Genomic DNA, 25,371 nt, shown 5'->3' with positions numbered 1-25,371 from the left:
AATAACAGACATTTGTTTGATGACAAGTTTCTCCAATAATATCACCATCATTATTACAGACACTGTTTGATTGGTAACACAATTCAGCCTGACTGTGGATTCCTACAGGACTCAAATAAAGATGTTTTTCAGCTTCAAACCTGAGATGCCTAATTGACCTAGGCCACTGATTTATTGAAGCCATTCTGCTGCAAAACCTTGTTGTGAACCTAACTGGCATTGAGACAAGGAATAATGGAGTGGACAAAATGAGTGAGTTCAACCAAGAGTCACTCGCAGCATCAGACAAATGAGGACATCAATTCTCAGACTGACTATGAGTCACTCTGCAACAGAACAATAAACATAATGAAAAATGACAGACTTAATATGACTCTTTGTCTCCTCAATACACACCCACACTCTGCCATAATTGTTAGTATTTATTAATTTGTTCCTAATGATCTACCAGAAAGTATTGCCTTACAATCTGCCATTCATGTTAAAAGCACTAGTCAATCTTGGAGCTGTCCTTCTAGCCACCATCCTTTTGTGCTTAATCTTTTTTCTGTGTAAGGATGCACTGATCCAACTTTTGGAATTTATGATACGATAGTGATAGCTTGGGACATCTCTGGGTACCTGCTGATATAGAATACTGATCTGATACTAGTGTTAAATTAATGAGTTACTGTATATTCCTTACAGTAAGGAAGAGAATGGAATCATTCTTTGATGTGTAAAGCATCCAGCTTGACTTAAACATTGCTTTCCAAACTTTGTAAAGGTGATAAAAAATAAGAAAAATAATAAATAACAACAGGTCCAAGGTAAAGATGAGATAATAATGAAAGAAATGTAAAATATGGTATTTCTCAAATTTACATTCAGTTCAATGCGATTCAGTTATTTATATAGTACCAAATCACAACAAGCAGACATCTTAAGGCACTCTGTATTGTAAGGTAAAGACCCTACAATAATACAAAGAAAACCCAACAATCAAAAGGTCTCCCTATGAGCAAGCACTTGGCAACAGTGGGAAGGAAAATCTCCCTTTTAACAGGAAGAAACCTCAGAGAGGGGCAGTCATCTGCTGTGATCGGTTGGGGTGAGGGGAGAGAGACAGGACAAAAGACACACTATGGAAAAGAGCCAGAGATTAATAATAACCAATGATTAAATGCACAGTAGAGAAAAGGCGTGAGTGAAAAATAAATACTTAGTACATCATGGGAACCCCCTAGCAGCCTATGCCTATTGCAGCATAACTTAGGGATGGTTCAGGGTCACCTGATTGATAACACAATTCAGGTGACCCTGAAGCTGGTTCCACAGAAGAGGCGTCTGAAAGCTGAAGGCTCTGCCTCTCATTCTACTCTTCAGTATCCTAGGAACCACAAGTAAGCCAGCAGTCTGAGAGCAAAGTGCTCTGTTGGGGTGATATGGTACTATGAGGTCTTTGAGATAAGATGGGGCCTGATTGTTCAAGTCCTTGTAGGAGGAGAAGAATTTTAAATTCTATTGTCTATTTAACAGGGAGCCAATGAAGAGAAGCCAATATGGGAGAAATCTGCTCTCTCTTTCTAGTCCCTGTCAGTACTCTAGCTGCAGCATTTTGGATCAGCTGAAGGCTTTTCAGGGAGCTTTTACTACAGCCTGATAATAATGAATTGCAATAATCCAGCCTAGAACTAATAAATGCATGAATTAGCTTTTCAGCATTTTCTTAGAAAGGATGTTTCTAATTTTAGAAATATTGTGAAAATACAAAAAAGCAGTCCTACATATTTATTTAATATGTGCATTGAAGGACATATCCTGGTCAAAATTGACTCCAAGATTTCTCAGTGTTACTGGAAACCAACATAATTGCATCCAGTGTAAGTATCCAGTTAGAAATCATGTTTCTAAGATTTGTGGGGCAGAGTACAATAACCTCAGTTTTATCTGAATATAGAAGCAGGAAATTAGAGGTCATCCATGTCTTTAGTTCTTTAAGATGTTCCTGCAGTTCAGTGAATTGATGTGTGTCATCTGGCTTGATGGATAGATAAAGCTGAGTATCATCTGCATAACAATGAAAATGTATGCTGTGCCTTCTAATAATACTGCCTAAGGGAAGCATGTATAATGTAACTAGAACTGGTCCTAGCGCAGAACCCTGTGGAACTCTATAATTAACCTTAGTGTGTGAAGAAGACTCCCCATTTACATCAACAAATTGGAGTCTGTTAATTAGTATTATTAGCATCAGTATTATTTCAACTCAAAATAAGTTACTAGGCTGCTGCATGCTACTGTTTCATCAATGAATTTGGTACTCATGCACTCACAAAAAAAGTCCAAGTTCAGCTTTAAAACTGCATATGAGCTTAATTCAAGCTGTGTTTAAATTGTTCAATGTTGAGTTGCCAACAAAAAAAAAAAAAAGATCAGTCTGAAAGAATTTCAAATTGGTGTGAAGTTCATAGTTTGTTGTTTTAAGGGTGTCTCTAGTCTTTCGACCACAGATAGCCTGAAACAAATTTCTGATACTGTCAGAAATTGAGGATGACCGTCTCACAATGTGACTGCTGCTATGATCCATGTCCACTAATGACACAATAAGAATACAACATGAAATGACAAATTAATCAGCTCAACACTGGCACTTGTGAAAAAATCTAAACAAATCTCAACAGATTATCCATCCATCCATCCATCCATCTTTCTTAGGCTCATTGGGGGTTGGGGCCTATCCCGGCTGATGTAGGTCAAGAATAGATGGAAGTAACAGTGCAAAGCATGGAATTCAAAGAAAGAAGGAAATATTGTTGGATTGTGGCAGCAGAAGCCTGGTTGTATGATGTGTCCTCGAACAAGTGGGACGTATAATGAAAAAAATGGCAGTGGAATAAAAGTGTCACTCTACACGCATTAAACTTGATCAAACACATTGCACAGTGTGGATTAAATGAACTTAGCTAATATCACACAATGTGCATGCACCTTAAGTTGTATAATTCTCAAATGCTGATGAATTGTGTGAACTTGTATGAGTCTACCGCCGCATTCACCAGTGGATGCAGTCACACCCTTCCTTGGCAGTTTCATATTAATACATCACCCTTCTTTGCTATTTTTTTAACCCTATCAATAAAAAGTGTGCCAAATAAAATCACAACTCATCACAGAGGTTCCACAGCAAACCCACAGAAGTCTTACCCACAACTGCTAAGCATTGTCATGGCTATTTATAGCTTTTGTAGTGTTAATTATTCACCACATGTAACTGCAAACCCTCTGGCAATAGTAGTTTAATCATCATCATCAAACTTCAGAAGGGTAATTAGTGTTTTAGTTAGTGTTCACAGCACCCGATTAACACAAAGTAAAGAAAATATTTCACGAGCATGAAAACATTACTGCGAGGATAATAGATTACAGCCCCAAGAATACAATATTAATAGCGAGTATACAAAAGTTATTGAAATTCACTCTAAATAATGCTATTGAGTAACAGCAGTGATTGTAGATTACTGTAGTGACTTCGTATAGCACTCATACACAGTCATCATAATCAGTCAGAGAAGGCCAATCAGCAACTTTCACAGTTTAGGATTTCGATTGTCTGTCTGCCTGTTTTGAGGTGTACTTCAGGCGGACACATTCTCACTACACATTTATTCAAATGATAAATGCAAATGTTCGGTCCATCTGGCCTGAGGTTGGAACAGGCAGAAATTATGAATTTGCCTTGAATGATTATGAAGCGGCACATTTTTAAATTAGACCTACTGTGCATGTCCCAATACTTTGTTTATTCCAATATGTTAAAATGGTTGTAGAGCAGAATTAGGAACAAAGTATCTGTGATAACGTGTGACTTTTTCCAGCTGGTTCGCTCACTGCTTTTTTTGTTTTTTTTTCTTTTACATCAGATACCACAAAATGGGGCAATGACAACTGTAGCATGTGCTACCTTTACCTCCTTTACATCACTCTTGGTCCTTGTTTCCTGATATCCTGACTTTTTTTCCTATCTCCTTTCCCTCTTTCATCCCGTGCTGGGCAACTGAGCACTGATGTCTCTTAATTGGAGCCCTCTATATTGTCTCTCTCTTTACACCAGGCAGAAGAACTTTGCCCGAGGCATCGAACAGCAGCTCCCAGATGGCATGGTGGTGGCGTCGGTGCCAACGGAGGTTCAATGCCACGAGGAGCTGTCAGACCCTGTGCCCGACCCAGAATACCTCACAGGTATGAAACCATATTTCATACTTTAACACACAGCTGTGAGATAGTATTATCACTGGCCTGTTGAAAATCTTCATGAATCAAACAAAAAAAGAGCTAAAACCACAGTTTATGTTCAGACAAGGCTTTGTTATTTCTTATTTTTTGTAAATGTGTAACAGTGAATGCCAGCTTCTAAGCCGTCTACTATGTCAACAGTTGTTTTGGCAAGAAGCCTACAGTCAGGATTTGGGCTCACAGGCCTGTCTTCACAGATGCATTGGGCATAAATCATGTCCTCTGGGACTGTCCATAATTCCATAATATACTCGGATGGACTTTTCTTTGTAAGTTTGCAGAAGTTTCTGACTCAGCCACAAACTGTGGTCAGATACAGTGATGATCACTCTTATGTTAACTCACATAATTTTAAATTTAAGGATTGGTATTAATACTCGGACGAAAATCCTTTGCAGTCGACGGCTGCCTTAAGTCTGGACCTCATCAACATATCCAAATGCTGTGTTCCTCCCTTGAGAAACTCTGCCAGGCCTTTATTGTCGTCACCTTCAGTGGTGACGTACAGAGACAAAGATTGTGCCATTGTCCAAATACTTACAGCTCTGAGTGTATTTGCTCTTTTAAGTATCGCTTGTTTGCCTTACTGTCCTGTCAGCCATATCTGAACTCATGAATAATAAAACAGAGGAGAGTGGTTTAGGTTTCTTCTGGCGATTTGGACTAAATTGAAATATTTACCATGTTGCTTTGGACCCATACTGTATATTTGTAGATGTAAAACAGCTTGTGCTTCATCAGCATTATATTTAGTTACCAGGAAACGTGCTGCCAGCAAAAGCCAGGTTGTTACATCTTAAAAGCATGACCACAATCTTTAAATCATTATTTACACATTTATTATTTGTATTCTGATTTTTTTTTTTTTTAAAAATTATTTTTTAAAGACAGCTGACATGCAGTATAGGCTCGCAAACATCTGCAGAGAAAAGCGTGTCCCTGAAAGTCCCGGGAAGTTTCTGGCTGCAGAAGCTCGGAATCTTTGAGTTACGATTTAAGTCAGTAATGAATGTGAAGGAAAACTAGGTAGAACATAAGAAAAATAATTTTTCATATGACAACTGTGAGGGGGTGGTGGGAGGTTGGTGGGTTGTGCCACCACTGTCGTGATTCATTAGTGAGTGTTACCAGAAGCTATCTTGCTCTATTCTCTTCATTACCAGTGCAGCACATGGCACCCTGTTTGAACAGCATGCAGCAGTCCAGTGTGAAACAGCTGCCATGAACACAGAAAACATGAAGAAAAAAACCCTTGGCTTGCCGTATATCAAGCAATTCCAGAAGGCCAAAAATTTGTATCATCCATCTGGATGCCTCATTAGCCACAGAGTTTGACCTCACCCTTTTTTTTCCCCAGCTTAGTTTTACAGCATTAAATCTTTGAAATCATGCTGAGCAATCATGACTGCTTTATTGACCAAAGTAAAAGAAAAGAATAAAAAAACAGCAGTTTGACAGAAAAGTTATCTTGAAAGGACCACTCTGTTTTGGCAAAAAAGTAAGAATAACATTTTTTTTTTCTCAGTGCTGGCATTTAAGTTGTAGAACTTGCAGAAATTTTTATAAAGAGTAGACAGATGTAGCGAAGGGGATATCCTCTGCTGTGCTGTCTGCATAAGTAATAACTCTTTTCTTCATGTTTTACTACAATAGACAGTGTAAAATTAATAATTATGTTTCAGCATATTTCCCAGGAATGCTTCATTCAGGCAGCCTGCTGGCTAAGCTTATTCCGGGCACCTGGGTAACTGCCTCTAAATTGCCTCACAGTGTAGAAAGCAGCAGATTGCAGGATGGGTTTATCACTCGTTGTTGATATAACTGCAGTGATACAAGGCCAGTCAGGGCAGCAATTCAAAACTGCTTCATCCGAGGTTATGTGCAAAGGTGATGGACAATCAAATGACAACAGTGTAGCACTGGTTCCAACTGACGTTTATTGGAAACTTCAGAGGATATTAAAACCGCCTAATCTAAATGGATCTCCTACTGTCAAGTCCCCAAGCCCTTCACTCTCCCCTCTGTGCCTCCCTTCTGCCTGCACAGCTCAAACCTTTTTATCCCTGTATTGCTCCTTGGTTTGCAGTGCACATGGCCCAGAACAGAGTCCAATGTGGTAGCACTTTTTCTCTCCATCTCCACCTCCGCCTTTGTATTAGGTCTTGGCTGTTGCGGCTGTGGGCTTTACTGAAGAGTAATATCATAATTGAGATATCATTTCAAAGCATCCGACAGGGCGCGTTAGAAGCACACAGTATACTCTGGGGCACAACAGTTTTCACTCTTTTCTCCTCAAATGATAGAAGTACTGATGCTTGATGCTTATGGGCGTATGGAAATTACGATGCGGTAGTCCAAAGAAAGGAATTTTTAAAGATGTTCAGATCCATCATTCAGAGAGCTGAAGTCATGATCTGTGCTACAATGCATTTAAGGCATGTAGACAAACTGCTGAAGTGGAAATGAAGCATCAGAATGGGAAAGAAAGGTGATTTAATTGCCTTTGAATGTGATATGATTGTCGGTGCCAGACCAACGGGTCAGAAACTGTTGATCTACTTGGATTTTCCTACACAACCTTCTCTGGGGTTTACAGAGAATGGACTGAAAAAGAGAAAGTATCCAGTGAGTGGCAGTTCTCTGGGTGAAAAATGCCTTGTTGATGTCAGAGGTCAGAGAAGAATCTCCAGTGTTTCAAGCTGATAGGAAGCAAACAGTAATTGAAATAACATTTTATTACAACCAAAGTATGCAGAAGAGCATCTCTGAATGCGCAATATGTTGAACCTCGAAGGAGATGGGCTACAGCAGCAGAAGACCACACCAGGTGCCACTCCTGTCAGCTAAGAAGGCTACAATTTCCACGGACTCATCAAAATGGGACAACAGAAGATTGGAAAAATGTTGCTTGGTCTGATGAGTATTGACTTCTACGGTGATTCAGAGAGTAGAAATTGGTGTAAAAACCATGAAAGCACTGACCCATCCTACCTTGTATCAAGAGTTCAGGCTGGTCTTCTAATACTTTGGGCCCCTTAGTACCAACTTAAATGTCACAGCCTACTTGAGTAATGCTGCTGACTCTGTCCATCTCTTTATGACCAGAATGTACCCACACGGCTCCCAGCAGGATAAGATGCCATGTCTCAAACCTCAAATCATCTCAAACAATGAGTTCACTGTACGCAAATGGCCTCTGCAGTCACCAGTAGTGCACCTTTGGGATGTGGTAGAATGGAAGGTTTGCATCATCGATGTGCAGCCCACAAATCTGCAGCAACTGTGATGCTGTCACATCAATATAAACCAATATTTCCAAGGAACCACACTGAATCTATGCCACAAAGAAATAAGGTGGTTCTGAAGGCAAAAGGGAATCCAACCCAGTGTGAATAAATACATAAAGTTTAATTTAAAGACACTTTACATGAACAGTTCTGCAGTTTGTTTTTGGCAACACTACCTCCATAATGAAAGGACCCACTATGTCTACCAAACTTTAGCAATAAAGGATCCACTGTCTGACAGCTTCTTCAGAACACTGTTGTAGCTGTAGTTGGATGTCATAAGGAAAGAAGGCAAAACCCTCAAGCTCTTTTATATTTAAGATGTTTCTAAATAAACTGACACTCTTCCATCTCCTTGTCACAAATGATGCAAGTATCACATAAATGCCTCATGAAAGCTGACAAGCAATCACTCATGGTCCATAAATGCACTCTCTGGAGCTTCAGGCAGAACAAATGTGTTACAGAGAAGAGCTCATATTTGCCTCATACTTGTTTTTTGATTGAACACAAAATATTTTGTAGTGTGCAGTTCAGTGTAATATCATGTTAATAAGTGTGTTTCATTTGCTATTGAGGGATCTCATAATCTTTGCAACCACAGTGCATTTTTTTTCCTCCTCTGGTCGACGACACATTGTCATTACTTTTTTAAACATTTCCCTTTGCCACGTTACATAACTTTGTGTTTATGACTGATGTGCCAGTAAGTCAGGCAGCAAAAATCTGTCCTGGGTGTTCCTGAAACTTGCCTTATGTTGCCTTAAAACCTTGTTTATGAAATGCTTATTTTTGGATCTCTGTCATAGCTGACTTATGCTGATAATTTATATTTGTATGAGTAACAATGGGCTGGCGTTTTAAGTGAAAACTATAACATTTGCATAATTTTATGGATTATGGTTCACAAAATGCACAATTTGTTTCTTAACATAGCAAAACAGTTAAATCCCCACCAGAATGAAAAATGAAAGGCTACATGCGACCCCCACCTCACAGCAAAATGTGCAATAGTTGGTCAAGAGCACAAAAACATGTTCATTTTTTGAATATTATTTATTTCTGTTGGACTGTTTTAATATCGCTTCAGACTGCAGAGCAAGTCATAAAGCTTTTTATCACTGAGTAGTTTTTCCCAAAACTAATGCTAATGTTTTCAATCTGGTATAATCCTAGTTAAAGTTTAAAAAAATGGATCTAATGATTATGTATTTCTGTGGTAACTGTGGTAACTTAGGGGCATTTTAATGCCATAACTCATCTATTAGATTTTTGGGATGGCAGTTGTATTATTGTAAGGCCAAAAACCCATCGTACCTGCTGAGCACCCAACAAGAGTCAAGCAGCAGCAAGCTGGAAAAGATAGTTGTTAGCAACTTGAAGCTTGCAACTTGTTCTTTGTACATATACATACTCTAAAATGGATGGGTGTCATTGGTAAACAAAAACATTTCTGAAGTTAAGTAGAACTGTTAGAGACAATCTCCAATCTTCAGGCAAATTGGACACCGCTCATAATACTCTCTAATACTCTAATGATTCATACTGTATAACCTCTTTGACTCAGGCACGAGCCCCGGTTATTAAACCACTTAATGTGATGGTAAAAGTTCTGGCCAAGTTCCTGTTTCGATTTCAGCATTGTGATACTTTTTAAAAACATATAATTTGCTCAGTTTGGAAAATTTTAATGATTACTTCAATCTGACTTGATGTGTGTTAATTATGTAGCACCACCAATTTTTTATGCTTTTATAGCTGGACTTCTCACAAATTGAATACTCAGTTAAGGGCACCACTTTCTGGAGCTTCCTACCTGCCTGGTTAAAGTAGATTCAGGATTTTAGAACTTTATTATGTCTTTATTAAAATCTATCAGAACTCTCAGTTGTCATAGGGCGAGTGGTGAGCTACACCCTGGACAGATCAGCCGAGGCTGATAGACTGTACAATCTATTAGAAGGTTTTTACTTTTACACAAAACTGATTTCAAACATACACAGTGACGCCCATCTGCAACTGTTAATGTGTTTCTATTCTTTTTAGTTGAAAACTTTCAATGTAATAAAACAGACATTGTTGTGCTGACAATATCTTTGTCAGAAAATTAAGTTTACAACTTCTTTCCTTTATCAGCTATCCAGATCTAAGTATAGCAGAGGGAGATGGGGAAAGCTTAATGCGTAGCTCACAAACATTAGGAATAGTGTCATATAGATAATATAGAAAATGAAAATCACCCACTGTGTTGAAAAAGTGGCCATAAATCTTAGGAAGCGCACCATAAGAGAACCAACAAAAATTAAATGAGGCTGAACTTATTTGGGACCACAGACAGAGTTTCATTCCAAAACAGTTCAGGACAGAAAGTTTTGTAAAGCCAGCAGCTCACCAGCTGGCAACATAATCATTCAGTCATTGGTACTGATCAACAATCATGTCACCCTCTACATGGATATATTATGGTCATTATGTTCTATGGGCTAGTAGCAGCCTCACTTACTGGCCCTTTAAGACAGATGGTCCATCATATGCTCATTGAATTCTTTCCTATAAACATTTGCTACGTCTCAGCTGTATGACAGCAAGTTGTGTGAAAGACAGAGGGAAAACTTGCTTCAGTTTAGAAATTTTGGCTGGGGCCGTGGTGACACCATCCACATGAAGTCACCTGGGGCATCTTCTCACCTTACTGCACCTGTTCACTTGGCCTGCACGATTCCACTGAGTGCACAAACACAAGTGTCCAATGCAAAGCTCTCCAGCCCCAGCTTTCTGGCTCGATGCCACTTCTGCTCATCTCTTGGCAGGCCATCGGCATTATAACGGCGCCTGCAGTTAATTGCGAAGCTCAGGTAATTGTCCGTCGGTTAGACAGACGTGCAGAGGCGGTGTAAGAGAGAGGAACGTCTGTTGAGCTGCAATGAGCGCCACCCCTCTGTCCCTTGCTGATTCGACCAGGTTTCGTTGCTATGGTCAGTGTATTTGTCACAATGTCAGCACTCCTTGTTCCAGCCCTCTCTGGCCCTCGCTGGGGTGAAATCATTCATCTTCTTATTCATCTCCGGGCTTGGAAGCCATTCATCACGGGGCCAGAGACCTCCATCAATTATTCCGATGAGAGAAAAAGTGAGGAAAGAGAGGCCTTTGAAAGGCAAATACATCTTGATTTAATTGGAAAGCAAGTATGTTCAAGGCTGCTAAGCAGATTTCCCCCAAGATGGAGCTTTAAAGATAACTGACCAGAATAGAGACGATAGACAAAGAAAATTGAGGAGAACAAGAGACAATAGAGTGCAAGAAAGATGGAAGGAAAGACCATGAAAATTTTAGGGGATGAAAGAAAGCAAAGAACAAAAACCTCAAAGAGGACCCAACAAGTAAATGAATGACAGCCATTTTTCTCTGCAGCCTCCAGGCAGGGGAAGAGTGGAGCCGGGACAAAGGAATCAATTGGTGGAGGTTAAAAGGGCAGCAAAGCAGTCTTGACCTGCTCTTATCCTCTGCTAGCAGCCATAATGACACTGCCTCTGCTATCTGCAACACATCTCACATTACTATCTTTGTCTGTGTGTATGTTCGGAAAGTTTAATGCAACATAGAGCGCCAAAGGTGAAATTGTTGCCCCTTCTGGTCATCACAGCTTTGGAGCACATTCCCTGTCATTTGTCATCAAAGTCACACATTTATGCTGATAGCTTTGGAGAAATGGCTGACGTGACAGTTTTATTGCTCAGAAGGGAAGTTTCAGAAGAAAGAAAGGGAATTTGAGTTCTGAGGATATTTGAGGAGGTGTATACATTTCAGGGAGAATGTCTAACACGTGGTAGTTCGATAAAGAGGGATCAATTGGAGTGAAGTGAGCGGAATTTATTAAGATACAGAATTCAATTAATAAGCTTTTTGGTGATTAGACTCCACTGAAATGTTATAGCAGAACAGCGTTCCAGCAGTGATAGGAATTAGGAGAGGATCCCCGGGAGTCTAGACACTTGTGGTGGTGAAAATGAAGATAGAGGCTAGGATGGAGGTTTGAGTGACCAGGGTGAGGCGGAGATGGGGGAGGAGGTGGGTTGCATGAATGAGAGTCTAAAAGGCAGAATGACAGAAAAGCACTGAGATTTAAAGCACAAGCAACAGAGGCTGATTGGCTTGCAGAAGGTGGGCAAGAAAATGATTGGACTAGAATAATGATACCGCCATTGAGTTTGACAGTGTGGGAAAATGGAAGTGATGGAAAGAATAGACTAGCAGCCTAAACACCCAGGAAAACAGGCAGCTGAGTCATTACAGATCTTCCTTATTGAACTTACACATCAGTATGTGGTATAAAAAATAGCATAAAACTTAAAATAACACACCTGCAAGGCCAGATAAGAGACATAGCAACCTTGAGGTCATCCATTGATTTTAAAGGGCCATTTTTTGAAACCAGAAGTGACCATTATTTGGATGAGAAGATGAATTGCTAGCTTAGCAAAATCCATTTATAGGTTTCGTGGTTGTGTCATACAGATACAAAAAACTGCTAATTAGTACTAAGTAAGATTTAAAATTGGTGCTTGGTTTATACACCGGTGGCCATGGAAGTGATTGGAACACTTGCCTTCAATGATTTGGATGGGTGAGTGAGTACTACTGGCAAAATACTGTGTATGCTGTGGGGGGGCTGATTTACAGGCTCAAACGGACAACTGATGAACTGTACTGTTTCCCTCACATGGACCACACAGTTATATTTATTGATTAATTTCAGCATCTTTTGATCCACGTGAGAGAATGACAACAGCTAAAACTGATTTCCTTGTTGACAAGCTCCCTGCTCTTATTTTGAAAGTTCACTTCCATCTCGAGTTTTCTCGATTACCTGGCCAGATTGCTATTGTGGCAACAGTTCGTATCGTTCAGTGTCTGTCAAATGTCTGATGAACTACAACTCCGTCATGTTGGAGGGCAGTCGATCTGAAGTAGATTACCACGTCAACCAGAACTCCAGCCAGCTCTGCTGGGCTATAGAGAAGAACAAGGATTACCACGGTCAGCTACAGTCTAAGGAAGTGGAAGGCAGGTGAATATATTGCTCACTTTTTCCTCATAAAGTACCAGCCAAATAAAATATTTGCAAAGAACCACTACCACAAATAAAATCTACATGTGTGAGAAATACTGAGCTGATTTTTCCACCCCAGAGGCTGCCATGTGGGGAAGAGTATCTTCCTGTATAAAAATGGAGTTGCTGTAATATTAATGAACAGCTACAGTAGGTAACTTTTCAGTAAAACAGTAAAGTAAAAACACTTTATTTGTTTCACACACTGCCTGTTCAGCATCATCATCTTACTCTTAATAGTTGCATAGTCTTGAAGTCATTCAGTTTTATGATAAATTAATATATGTGTGATGAAATGTAAGGGCCTAAGTTTATAGAAACCCACACACAAGACTAAATGTTGATAGCAACACCCAAGATCTGGTTACAAGCAGGCAAAATCCAGATCCTAGGAGTAGCGCTCCACTTATTGACAAAATGTATCTTCTTGCAATGCAGCTGATTATATCACACACACACACACACATGCTGCTATTGGCATATATTTTCCTGTGATTCACAGTGTTTGGTATGCTGTTTGTGTGAAATATTGAAGGAATGTATAGGTGAGACTTGCAAAGCTTCCGTGCGTTTCATGCATTCCCATGAAATGTAAAATCTCGCCACCAATGTTTGTAAATCTCATTTCTGATTGCTTTTCACACAGCATTTCAAGATTTGAATAGATATACGTGTCCAACAAGACACTTGGGATAAGATGTATGAATTCACTGTCGGGTGAACTTCAAACTTTTTCTATTAAAATTTGACTTGACATTTATGCTGAAAGGTTAAGACACAAAGTTAAATGCCAATTGTTCCAAATTCAGCCCCTATCCATTAATAATACATTTTTATTGGCCTGGATTGCATTTTAGGATAATGAATATCATTGCAATCAGTGCATTTTAATATTTTGGAACCTTGATTAGATTTGAATTGATCAAACGAGCCTATTTATTTATTTATTCATTCATTCACAGCTGGCCGGGCTTGGCTCTTGAAGGTCATTCTTTGTGTTATGTCATTTCCCTCATCTTAGGGTCATGCTAAACCCCAGCTCCCCTCGGGTTCGGCCCGTGGTCTCTGCGCATTCTCCCCGTGCTGTAAGCCATTAGATATGTCAGCACCAAGACGGCACATAATCTATATTTTATAAGGCCTTGATATAATTGGTGGCAGTGAGGGAAGGTTGTGCCTTCAGGGGCCCTCGTCTTTCACCCCAGTGGATTCAAAGACAAAATCCTCAAACGGCAGCCCTCTAGTCGTGAATGTGGATTGGCCACGATAAGGCAGATTAGGCAGTGAGTGCAGTGTCACACTTTTAAGGGGAGTGAAGATGCAGAGTCTGCTGGAGCGCAGCAATTATTCAGCATGTATTTACTTTGAAAAACATGCGTGGGCCATAATTTATTCAGCACAGAGACACAGAGAGAGACTGAATTCTTAAGCTCAACGAGAGCCAGGACTGATGGGACTGATGGTTGGTATCAGAATTGTGAAAATAACTACAGTGTCTTGTTTTTTTGTTTTTTTTTTGTGAGGTAAAAGTTCTTATAGTTAAGTTTTTAGTTCTTTAGCATGAAATGCGTTACAATTGAATACACGAAAGGCCTTCAAATGAATTTTGAGATGTTTAATCTTGATTGTTGTCCACCGAAAATGTTAGAGTCAAACAAACAAGCAGACCATCACAACATGTTAACATTAGTACTGAAATCAGCCACCTTAATGAATAATGATGAACAGTTTACTTATTTAATTAAAAAAATATTGCATGCACAATATATAAAATGCATAAAATTGGCTGAATTATTATTTCTTCATTCAATTATCCAGGCTTCATGAAACGTGTCACAGCAATTCCAGAAGTTTGCAGTGATGCAGATGAACTTGATCTCTGTATATTATAGCAACTCTTATGTGCTTGACTTAAAATGCTTTTATTGTGGATTGATATGTGGAGTGACAGATAAATGTAGGAAAATAAGCATTATGATTTGTTTGTATGCGTGCACAAGTTTGCACCTCCTGTTAAGTGATGAATATGTGCGTGCAGATAACCCCAAGCTAGAGTAGTAAGCTGGGGTAAATCACTTTAGATGATTGTGCGTAATATATTCTTGCAGCAAATTTGTTCTCCAGCGTAATCTGTGCTTTGACCAGGGGGCAGGCATCTTTGCAGTGTCCCACTGTCATAATCAATGACGTTGATTATGCTGATAAATCACCCCAGCCCTGCTGTCATTTAGTGTTTCTCGGGAGCTGCTTATTCAAAATGCTTCAAACACGACATTGTTCGTACGTAGCCCCCCCCCATCATTACCCCCTCCACACAGACAGCACATGGGAAGAACGTTTGTCAGGAAAAGCAAAGAACAGACAGACATGCACGCCCAACCAGGCAGGCAGTCACTCCTCCCTTTATCATTACAGTGTGTTATCACTGCAACAGTTCAGCTTTCTCTACCTATTTATTCATTTGCTTGTTAAATTGGAAACCCCCTGCGTAAGCATCTGTCCCAAGCTTCCCTTGATTCTAAAGCAACTTTAATGAGATTTATTGACAGGGATCTTATGAAACAGCATTACCAAAGCCTTGGGGTATAATAAAGTTGTGTAATTCAAAACAGAAAGAAATGGATTATTTTAGTTTCCCTACAGGGAAGTTCTATTGAATGACCACTAGTTTTTTGTCTCTCAGTCTTTCATTCATTCTTCATGCCAAATTATACTTAACTCATGTTTTATCCCACAGTCAATGATGATTAGAATTTTCTTTGCGTAATCGGATCAAATTAATGTGCTATAATCAGCCATTTATATGCAACAGTATGAAGCCCGTACTCATTAACAGCATATTCATTAAACTGCAACAATGACTTATCCTGATTTTACAATAATAAAATGAAGCTCTGGAAATTAAAAACAAAAAACAATCATTAAAGGTAAAATGAACCCAGCAGCAGTTCCAGTTTCAACTGATTTTGTTTTTGTCTTCACATCCCATTTTTTTTTTTTTTAGTTGTGATGTTTTAGGATGACTGGACAGAAACGGAGATGCATTTCAGCATTTAGAAAATCCATTTGGTCTCCAGAAAAGTGAAGCCAAACTTAAGAAGGGAGTTTAAAAGGAAACTGAAGCCAGCTGGGAAGCATTCGCGCAGGTTTGTCCAGAATTTTCTGCCAGCAGAGAATTATGCCGAGCTTGTGGATAACACCCTAAAAGCACATCAGCTGGCGAGAGCCAAAATGTCACCAAAGATCTGCTTTTTACATTCTTATCTCGACTTTTTCCAAATCTGGGCGTCGAGCACGGGGAAAGATTCCATCAAGATATTCAAGATATAAAAGTGATTGAAAGCTGATATGAGGGAAAATTTAATCCGAGCATGATGGGTGACTGCTGTTGGTTCTTGGAAAGAGATCTGCAGTACAAGCGCAAAAGCATGTGCCTCAAACATTTTTGAACACCGTGACCTTGTTTTCGTTTGAGCTAAATTGGTAGAAATATGCTTTAACGCATCTCTAATATCGCCTTCTGGTTTGTTTTCAGAATAAACACATTAGAACAGTTTTGGTGAGGAATTGTTAAGATTCCAGACGTTGTGTTGATACGTTAAATTGATATTCACAAGTTTCAAAACGTCAGTGATGTGAATCTCAAAAACCTGACATGCAAGATTAAATCAGATTTCATATCTGAAAGTCATGTAAAAAAAAAAAAGCTGGTCTGAAGTTCCCAGTAGCAAACATGAAATATTTTTTTTTGTAATGTCAGAGACTTAAAGCTGATATAGCTGCAGCTGCTGCTTTTAAACAACCTTGGAAAACTTAAATCAGAAGATGCTGGAGTACTGTGACGTTGTGGTTTCTTGTTAAGCATTTGTTGAGTGTTTTCCCTGTTATGATTTAATTGATACTCCTGTCTTTTTTTCCACGCTCTCCTGTGTTTCCTTGTCTTTGTCCCTCGTCTGTTTTTTGTGTATCTGTTTTGTGCCTGTTTTGTTTGAATAATAATGTTCTTGACTTGTTTCTGGTTGCTTTGCTCCCTTTGTTCTTCTCTTCCTTTTTGGTTCTCTGCACGACCTGTGTGTTGTTTGCGCTTGTGTCTCCTTATTATATATAGTCTTGTCTTTTTCACATTGTCTGCTCACCCTCCTGTGACCACACACCCTGCCTGTGCACCTGCCATCCTGCTGTTCCAGGTTGTGTTTGTTAAACTTCACCAGCTTGTCGAATAAAACCTGTCTTCAGTTTCTCACCTCTGCATTCCTCTTTTAAACATCTCATAACAATCTGAGAAGCCTTTTAGTGGCTGGTTATGTTTAGGTCACAACATCCATCCACTCATTTGCTGAAGAGCCTTTCCAGTTCAGTGTCACTGTGGGCGGGAGTCTGTTCCAGCTGTTAGGTGAGAGGCAGGGTATACACCCTGGACAGGCCGCCGGTGCTTTGCAGAGTTTTGCAGTGAGACAGTAAAAAACACACACTATCACATTTGCACCTACAGCACATTTACACTCACTAAATTCCCGGAGTACCTGGAAAGAACTCAAACAGGTGCAGGGAGAACATGCAAACTCCAAACAGAAAGGCCACGGCCAGTGGATTCAAACACAGGACCGCGTTGCTGTGAGGCAACCACTGCTAGCATGATTGTCCTAGAATCAATAAGGCATCAATAAGCATTTGTATGTACCATTCCAGCTAAAATCTCCTTATCTCACTTATCAGCACACATCTGAACTTCAGGTTTTTGAATGTTCTCCTCTAACATCAGTTTGTTTGTTTGTTTGATGGCTAATTAGCTGTTGGTCTGCACTGTAACCCATGCAAGCTCACCTTGAAAATTGCCCTCAGTCTGCCTGAAAGCTGGTGCAGTCCTTCCTCTTAAACAGCATGCTGTTAACACTGTCAGCCCCTGACATATAGGTTGCAGTGAGTTCTGCTTTTTCTCTTGTTCCCCTGCTAGCTGCTGTCAATCAAACAAACACACTTATACCCCTCCAACCTCAACACAAAAAGACAAAAGGGAGCACGTCAGACACTATATGTCATCCTTTTTTAATCTTGTACATTTAAATTCCATTTGCACCTTAGTTTTTAATGGAGAGGGGAAACAAGGACACTTGGCTGTCACTGCAAAGAGGCATGTTTCTGATTTATATATTATATATTAATTGTAATGATCAGTGCATTAATTTTTAAATTATTTAAATTTTATTTTTTTTCCCAACACCTTTTGCTCGGTGCTCATGGGTTGGATCACACCCATCTTCACATTCAGCTATTACTTTCATCCCATTTAATCTGCATGCACACCTGGGACTCTATCTAGCAGGGTTGGATGTCATTGCCTTGAGGCGACTGCTGTTGCAGTTTGGTGCTCTACATAAATAAAACTGAAGTGAACTGAAAAGTCTGACCACAGAAAGCCAAAATAACCCAATTTTGGACACCACTCATGTCTGGTGTCATGTCTGAGTGGTGTCCAAAAAGCAATGTGATCTCTATAGACAATTGGGAAACTTTCTGGGGAAAAGCTGGTCTTATTAGGAGAGATGGCATCTATACCACTTTGGACTGAGCAGCTGTTTTCTAGAAATTTATCCAAATTTATTAAACCCCCTCAAAATGTGACTATCCAGAGTTGTGACCAGGAAGTAGAGTTATAGTCTTATATGCCTCTCTGCAGGTTCTCGCCTCCTGTCCCACCCCCACAGAGACTGTGTCTGCTCCCAGACCACCAAAAAAACAAACCTGATCCAAAATGCTGCAGCTAGAGGACTGACAGGGCTCTGATTGATGGGGCTTTCTCTGTATTATAGTAGGATCTTTACCCTACAATATAAAGCACCTTGAGGTGAGTTTTGATTTGGTGCTATATAAATAAAACTGAATTAAAATTAAATTGATCTTAACGTTGCCGTAGTGGTAGTTCCCATTACTGTATGTGTCTACAGGAGCCATAGCAACACACACGCACACACACAGAAAAAAACAATACAATCACCAGTAATACTGTAGTGAAACACAAGTGCACGGTAACATTTCATAATAACTCTCAGGATGAGTACACATGTATTGCTGCATATACAGTTGTAACAGGGAAATCTGTGTTCCTTCTGGAAGTCAGTTTGTCTGATCAGGATGAATCAGTAGCAGCAGCGGCTCTAATTCAGGGCAGCCGCAGGATAAACGATGAAATACCTTCACGACCCTCTGCAGAACAAGTCTCTTTATCAGCAGCTCCCGGATGGAGTTGTTCATCTTCAGAGGTTGGTGAAGGGCATCTACAGCCCATCATTTCACCAGCTTAGTCATCACATCCTTCGCCTCCCGCTCCTTCCCCAGGGAGGGAAAAGGAAAGAGTTAATGACACATAGTCACTGCTGTAACTTTGTCATGTGTCACAGTCTGATCAGTCAGTCTCACTTTCGAACACTTTTTTCACGCACATGCAAAATTCTGACACACTGTAGCAATCATACCTTGACTGTGCTGTGCTTTGACCCGGTGATGCTACTGCACTTTAGCCGCACTTTCCCCACCAAGGGGGTCGCAACCGTATAACACTTCCTGTCACTTCACTCTGTGCTGGACTAGTTTTATGCTTTGTCAGTCTCCACGGGTCTCTTTTCCTAAGTGCTTTTCTGTCTTTCTCCTCCTCTCCCTCTCTCTCTCTGGTAGTTCCTTTAGAGTATGTTGACATTCAACCAGTTACCCATGATGGTCATAAATGCAAAGAGTACATAAAACTTTAATGTAGTGTACAAGATGAAGAAGGATATATCAGATTTGATCTTTTGTTAAAGGAAATGTTCCTCATGTTTGATTTTAGGTTAATATCATCAGGTTAATATCATCCATTATATTAATATTAATATTATATGACTATGAATATTCTGTGCTTTTATAACTTTTTCAGTATTTAACCAATATGAGAATGGCTTCCTCACCTTTACGGTCAGTGTCTTAAGAGAGGGATAAAGAATTCTCCACCTACTACTTGCTGAAAATAAAAGAAATCACAGACAACATTCTGTTCATTAAATTGTTACCTTGTCATGTTTCTGGAAAAGATGGTTCCAGAGTCTAAGCTTATAAACAGTTTTTAGAACTGCAGGATCAACTGTAACATCTCCAGGAGGAGGAATGCTTCAGTCAGTAGCAGCCTGGGGGTGCAGACTTCGCACTGTTGCCTCATAGCCCAAAGGTCCTGGGATCAAATCCACCAGTTACCTGGTGTGTGGTGTTTACATGTTCTTTCTAAGCTGGTGTGGATACTCTGGCTTCTTGCTGCAGCCTAAAGACATAGTGTTAGGTTAATTGGTGAACATAAGTGTGAATGGTCCTGTGTCTCTCTGTGTTAGTCCTGCAATGTCCAGGGTTTACCCTGCCTTTTTCCCTATGACAGCTGGGATAGGGTCCAGCCCCTCCGTGAGCCTGGGATGGGTGGATATGCAAATTGTGTTGGTTACAGCATAGTCTACATACACCTAGACCAGGGGTCACAACCTTTAACACTCAAAGAGCCATTTGAACCCGGTTTCTATGGAAAAGAAACCACAGAGAGCCGCAAATACTACCAGAAGCCGGAAAAAAAAAATTTAAATAAATAAAATGATTTTATTTTAATATTTCGAAATCACAATAATGTTCCGATTTAGAACTACAACAAAAAAACGAACTGACAAAAATAAAATGCACTTCAATTGGATACTTATAATTTACTTCCGCAAGCCGCACAGAGCCGCAGCTTACTGTGAGTCTGAAAGAGCTGCATGCGGCTCCGGAGCCGCGGGTTGCCGACCCCTGACCTAGACCAATCATTACACATTTACATAAACAGGTTTCTGTTATGGTGGAGAGTACCTACCGTGGGGTAAGAGCTAACCACACCAAATACATGGTTCTAAGAACTCTGATAGTTCCTGCTTCCAGCAGAGTGGACCTCCTCCAAGTGAAGTTTGTAATCATTCAGCTGTGTTACCTTTTAAAGTCTGTCACATTTATTTTTCAGTTTCTTACAAATGTGGATTTCATTGTTCTTCATCCTGTTCATTTACAACCACATCGTGCCCCTTATAACAGCTGTTCCTTTTCACTTAATTGCATTTTTTGATGGTTACTTTAGCAGGTCTAAATTTAGTCTCAGGCATTTTGGTTTGCAGGAACTCTGTTAGAAATAAGTTGAAGTGTAAATACATGAGAAATTTTTACAGCCATCTCTGTTTTCAACTAGCGGTCAGATATAACATTTAAAGCTCAATTAAAATTCAATTTTGAATGCAGAGCCTCTATAGTAATTATATGTAGTAAGGCTTGTAATTTATTTCTCAACACTGATTAATTGCATTGAGTTGCCCCAGCCTGTTCCTGTGTTAAGCGTCAGTTAATTAGCTGACAACATTTGATAGGATAATTAATACCGCTGGGGGGGTCACAGCATTCCACCATAGGAGAGAAGTGCTCAGGCTGGGGGTCCCGGTGACACAGACCTGCCCTACTTGTAGGAGGCAGGTTTGTGTCACCAAACAGGAGGCTCGCTTTAGACCTTATGAGGGTTCAAAGTTTCAGCGCAAATGTTCGACTTTAGGCCTAGTTTTTAATATTTTGAAAAGAATTAGACCACAGTGAGCACTCGTGTGCTGCAGCAGAACAGTGCTGGGTGGATAACTAATGGCCCCTGTGATGGAGCAGGCATCTCTATCAAACCATTTGGAGTTTGAGTTGTTTGTCTTTAGAGGTAGCTGAAGGGCATCAAGAGCACATCACTAATTCAAGTTCGACTTCTGTTCCCCACAACACCTGACTACACCCACCTTCACAAACACACACATGCACGCACACATATAACACTCGAGCTTTGAATTGTAATCTGAAGCTGATTGATGGGGGACTCGTTTCTCTTTTGTCATGCATTTACATTTTATGTGTATATGGATTTTTTTCACAATTTATTTTTTGTGATCATAGAGTTTGGTGCTTCATTTTTTAAACTGCGGGTTCAGATACGTTTGCATGAGCTGTGTAAGGCTATATTTAGAAACCAGCCTGGCTTTTTGGGTGCAATTAGGACTGTAGGTGTCATCTTTTTATGGTTAATTATCCCATAAAAACTGCCCACAAAGTTACAGTTTTGTTTCAGAAGAATTCAAGTAGTAAGCCTGGATAAATCACAGTTGTTAACTGTACTTCGAGGCTGTAAGACTGCATTTACGCAAAGCCCATATATTAAAAAAAATTAAATATTTTATTGGAATATTCAGCACTGATCTATTTTGGAAGTGTATCTTGCTTGGATAGTAGAACCAGGTCCGGTTCAGCATGGCTTTATATACACAGTCAACATTTAATCCTTTTCAGTTACACACGCCACTGAACATTCTGTATATACTGATTTTAATTATGGTGAAAAAAAGCTATAAATGAATGTGAACTGTGGCGTCAGTTGTCTATTTAATACATTCATCAGCATGGGGTATATTTATAGATAGTGGCAGACCTGTGTGGGCGCAGTTTAAATCCAGTAGACCAGGGCTTTTGGGGCATACAGAGTGGCAGTGATTCATAGTTCAACCCAGAGTCCCTCTCTCCCAAAGTCCCTCATAATTAAAGTCGAAGCATATGGCCTTGTGACCACGCAAGCACAGCAGTATCTGCTGAACTTTTCTGGCATCTTATTTTGAATCACTGGCAACGGCGGTCCCTTCAGTGGTCCTTTCAACCTTCCTTCAACGCAATGGAAATGAAAAGCATGTCACCTTGAGATGTCACAAGCCACATCTGCCAGCCTAATTATCCCATCTTTTAAGCTTATTGATAATGTGTTTGGCAGTATGATTTGTTAGAGGTTAGCTATATTTGTCAGACCAATGACATACTGCAGTTCTTGAAAGGGTTCCCAAAGTCCTTTAGGTATACGCACAGATTATTTATTAACGTTTAAAGTTTTGAGCTTCAGATCTAAATGCGAGAGCTTTGGCTCATGGTGAGCTTGTTGGCTTTGACAAATTTTACTCATAAAACCAAAGCAATGACACCAAATGTATTTTTAATTCAACCGTTAAAAACATAAATACCTTTAGTAAATCATGATAATGCATTGAGGTAACTCTGGATGTAGATCAAGTACCAGTGTCCAAACTTTTGACTGGTACTGTAGAAATCAGCTCTTTTGCCAATCTTTTACAGAGATATTGAGATATTTGAAGAAATGCAAAGATTTTCACTGGTGATCAATGCTTACAGTGTCTTTCAAGATATTTCTATCTTAGCCAAAATGGGGGAGCAACAAACATTATTGTGATCTTTGAAGCCACATTGCCAGCATGACTACAAGTCCTCATCTTGATTTTTGAAGAAAGAAAAAATTGTAAAGCATAGTCCCAACATCTATCTATCTATCTATCTATCTATCTATCTATCTATCTATCTATCTATCTATCTATCTATCTATCTATCTATCCATCCATCCATCCATCCATCCATCCATCCATCCATCCATCCATCCATCCATCCATCCATCCATCCATCCATCCATCCATCCATCCATCCATCCATCCATCCCCTTTCTCAACTGGTTATCCAGTCCTAGACCATCCCCATACCAAGGTGTTCCTAAGCCAGCCCAGAGACTACAGACCAGTACTAATTAACAGTGCCTATTTAAGTGCCACTATTACAGAAATGATTTATGGTGAAACTACAACAAATGAAAAAAGTCACAGAAAGTCAGCTATAATATGCCACATAAACCACACTACCTAGAGGAATAAGAGGATTCACAAAACAGTGCCCACTGTAGGTCACAGCACTAATGCTAGCATTGGACATGGTCTAAATGTTACTTCAGAGGGTGCCAAGTACATTTTCTGGTTGAACAGGGACTATATGAACAGTGATGTTGGGATTAGTTTAACTATTTTGAGGAGACGACCTGCTTGAAAGAAGACAAGAATTCTTGATATTAATGTGTCTTTCAAATATTTGGCCTGATCTCTAATGTAACCAACCCTCATGGTGTCTGCTCAGGATTTTTGTTCCATTTGTCTCTTTTTGTTTTTTCTTATTTGAATTTATGGTTGAAGAAATCCGGATTGTGGTGTATTACATTTAGTTTGCTATTGGAATGTGTCTGCTGAATAAGCCCTGTTATTCACCCTCACTTTTTTTTTTTTTTTTACTTTTCTTTTTTCACTCTCTCCTTCCTCTCTTTTCCCAAGTAAATCATTCATTCCCAGACTTATCCAAGAGTGAAATGGAGCACAGGCCAGGCTAGTTAATGGGGTTCTATGAGCCATAAGATTACTTTCCCACCTGCGCTCATTCCTATGAATCTTCCTTAGAGAAGCGACTGAAATAACAAACCCCTTCCTGCCATAAGCCAAAGTTACAGAAGGACTGTTTAGACAGGATGTGTTTTCCATCAGCCTTGCACTTTGAGTGTCAAGCATCAGCAAGCCCTGCACTTGTCTGATATTCTTTGCGCTGCTTCCCTTTGAGACAGACTCACACATGTTAACAAGAGAACTCAATTTCTATTCCCTAAGCAGTTTAATTGGAACTGGAACAAAGACAGTGAGGCTTTTTGTCTGCCTTTCCTCAGTGGAAATAACAGGTTATATTGATTTGTTTGTTTATTTATTTATTTATTTTTTGCAGACATTTTTCTCTCCATTTCTCTGAGTGCAGTGTGTTTTGGGATTTGTAATTCTCATTACCCGTGCTTCTCATGTGACAAGACTTGTTTAGCAGCCTCATGACAATTGAGTCTACTTTTTCATGCCGGGTCTATTTCTCGGTGACCATGTTATTATTTGATAATGCCAGTATTGTCCAATGAGGGTTCATCATCAGAGACATGACAACTGCAATCATATAGGCATAGTGGAATTTAGATAGGAGGATAACATTTCAGGTCATTTTCAGATGACATATCTACAGTAAGTTAACTTTTTGCTTTGAAACTAAGCCTGACAACAGGGCTTCCACTAAGACAAAAAAAATCTGTCAAATTTCCCAGAACTGAAATGACTTTTTCAAGTGAGAGCATCCTGCACACTGAAACACAAACAGTGTGGGTAAGTGTCTGCCCTGTTTAAAGTTCTTTAGACAAAAATTATTTAACTAATAAGGTTTAAATCAAGGATGCACCTGTTTGCCATGATGACATGCAACTTCCATCCACTGATGAACTTCATGAGATGCCACGCTCAGTCATTCGTGGGAATCAAACAGTTTTAGCAAGCTCCTAATTATTGAAAAAATAAATGTTTTACCACAATATAGTTACATTCTGCTGCATTTTGGACCTATCAAATGAGTATAGTGTTAAACTGGAAGAACACTCAGCCCACCCCAAATTTTCTGATACTACGCTACAATAGATACTACCCAATGTTTTCATACTCCATCATCAATTACTAGATCACAAATAATAGAAATGTATTTTATTGGGTTTTAAAAACCATAAAATATGATTTTATATTTTTATTTAAAAAATGAAATCCACATGAACAGATAATGGCATATATTCTCTGCTTATACATTATATTGACTGGCTCACAGTCTTTGCTCTAATTCATCCCAAAGGTGTTCTATCAGGTTGAGGTCAGGACTCTGTGCAGGCCAGTCAAGTTCTTCCACACCGAACTCTCTCATCCATGTCTTTATGGACCTGCTTTGTCCACTGGTGTGCAGTCATGTTTAAAC

General features: G+C 39.6%; 1 protein-coding gene across 1 annotated transcript in view; it reads left to right on the top strand.

Annotated features, from left to right (window-relative positions):
- The window catches only part of astn1 (astrotactin 1), a 449,367-nt gene that overhangs the window by 244,787 nt on the left and 179,209 nt on the right, over window positions 1–25,371 (top strand). Inside the window, exon 15 of the mRNA XM_030751231.1 lies at window positions 4,094–4,221. Within this exon, the coding sequence (XP_030607091.1) occupies window positions 4,094–4,221 (128 nt within the window). The remainder of the gene's footprint in view (window positions 1–4,093; window positions 4,222–25,371) is intronic.

The sequence above is a fragment of the Archocentrus centrarchus genome, chromosome 17, assembly GCF_007364275.1.
Source record: "Archocentrus centrarchus isolate MPI-CPG fArcCen1 chromosome 17, fArcCen1, whole genome shotgun sequence".
NCBI classification, from domain to species: Eukaryota; Metazoa; Chordata; class Actinopteri; order Cichliformes; family Cichlidae; genus Archocentrus; species Archocentrus centrarchus.
The sequence above is the reverse complement of the archived record's forward strand: the minus strand, read 5'-3'. Positions and strand labels throughout refer to the sequence as shown.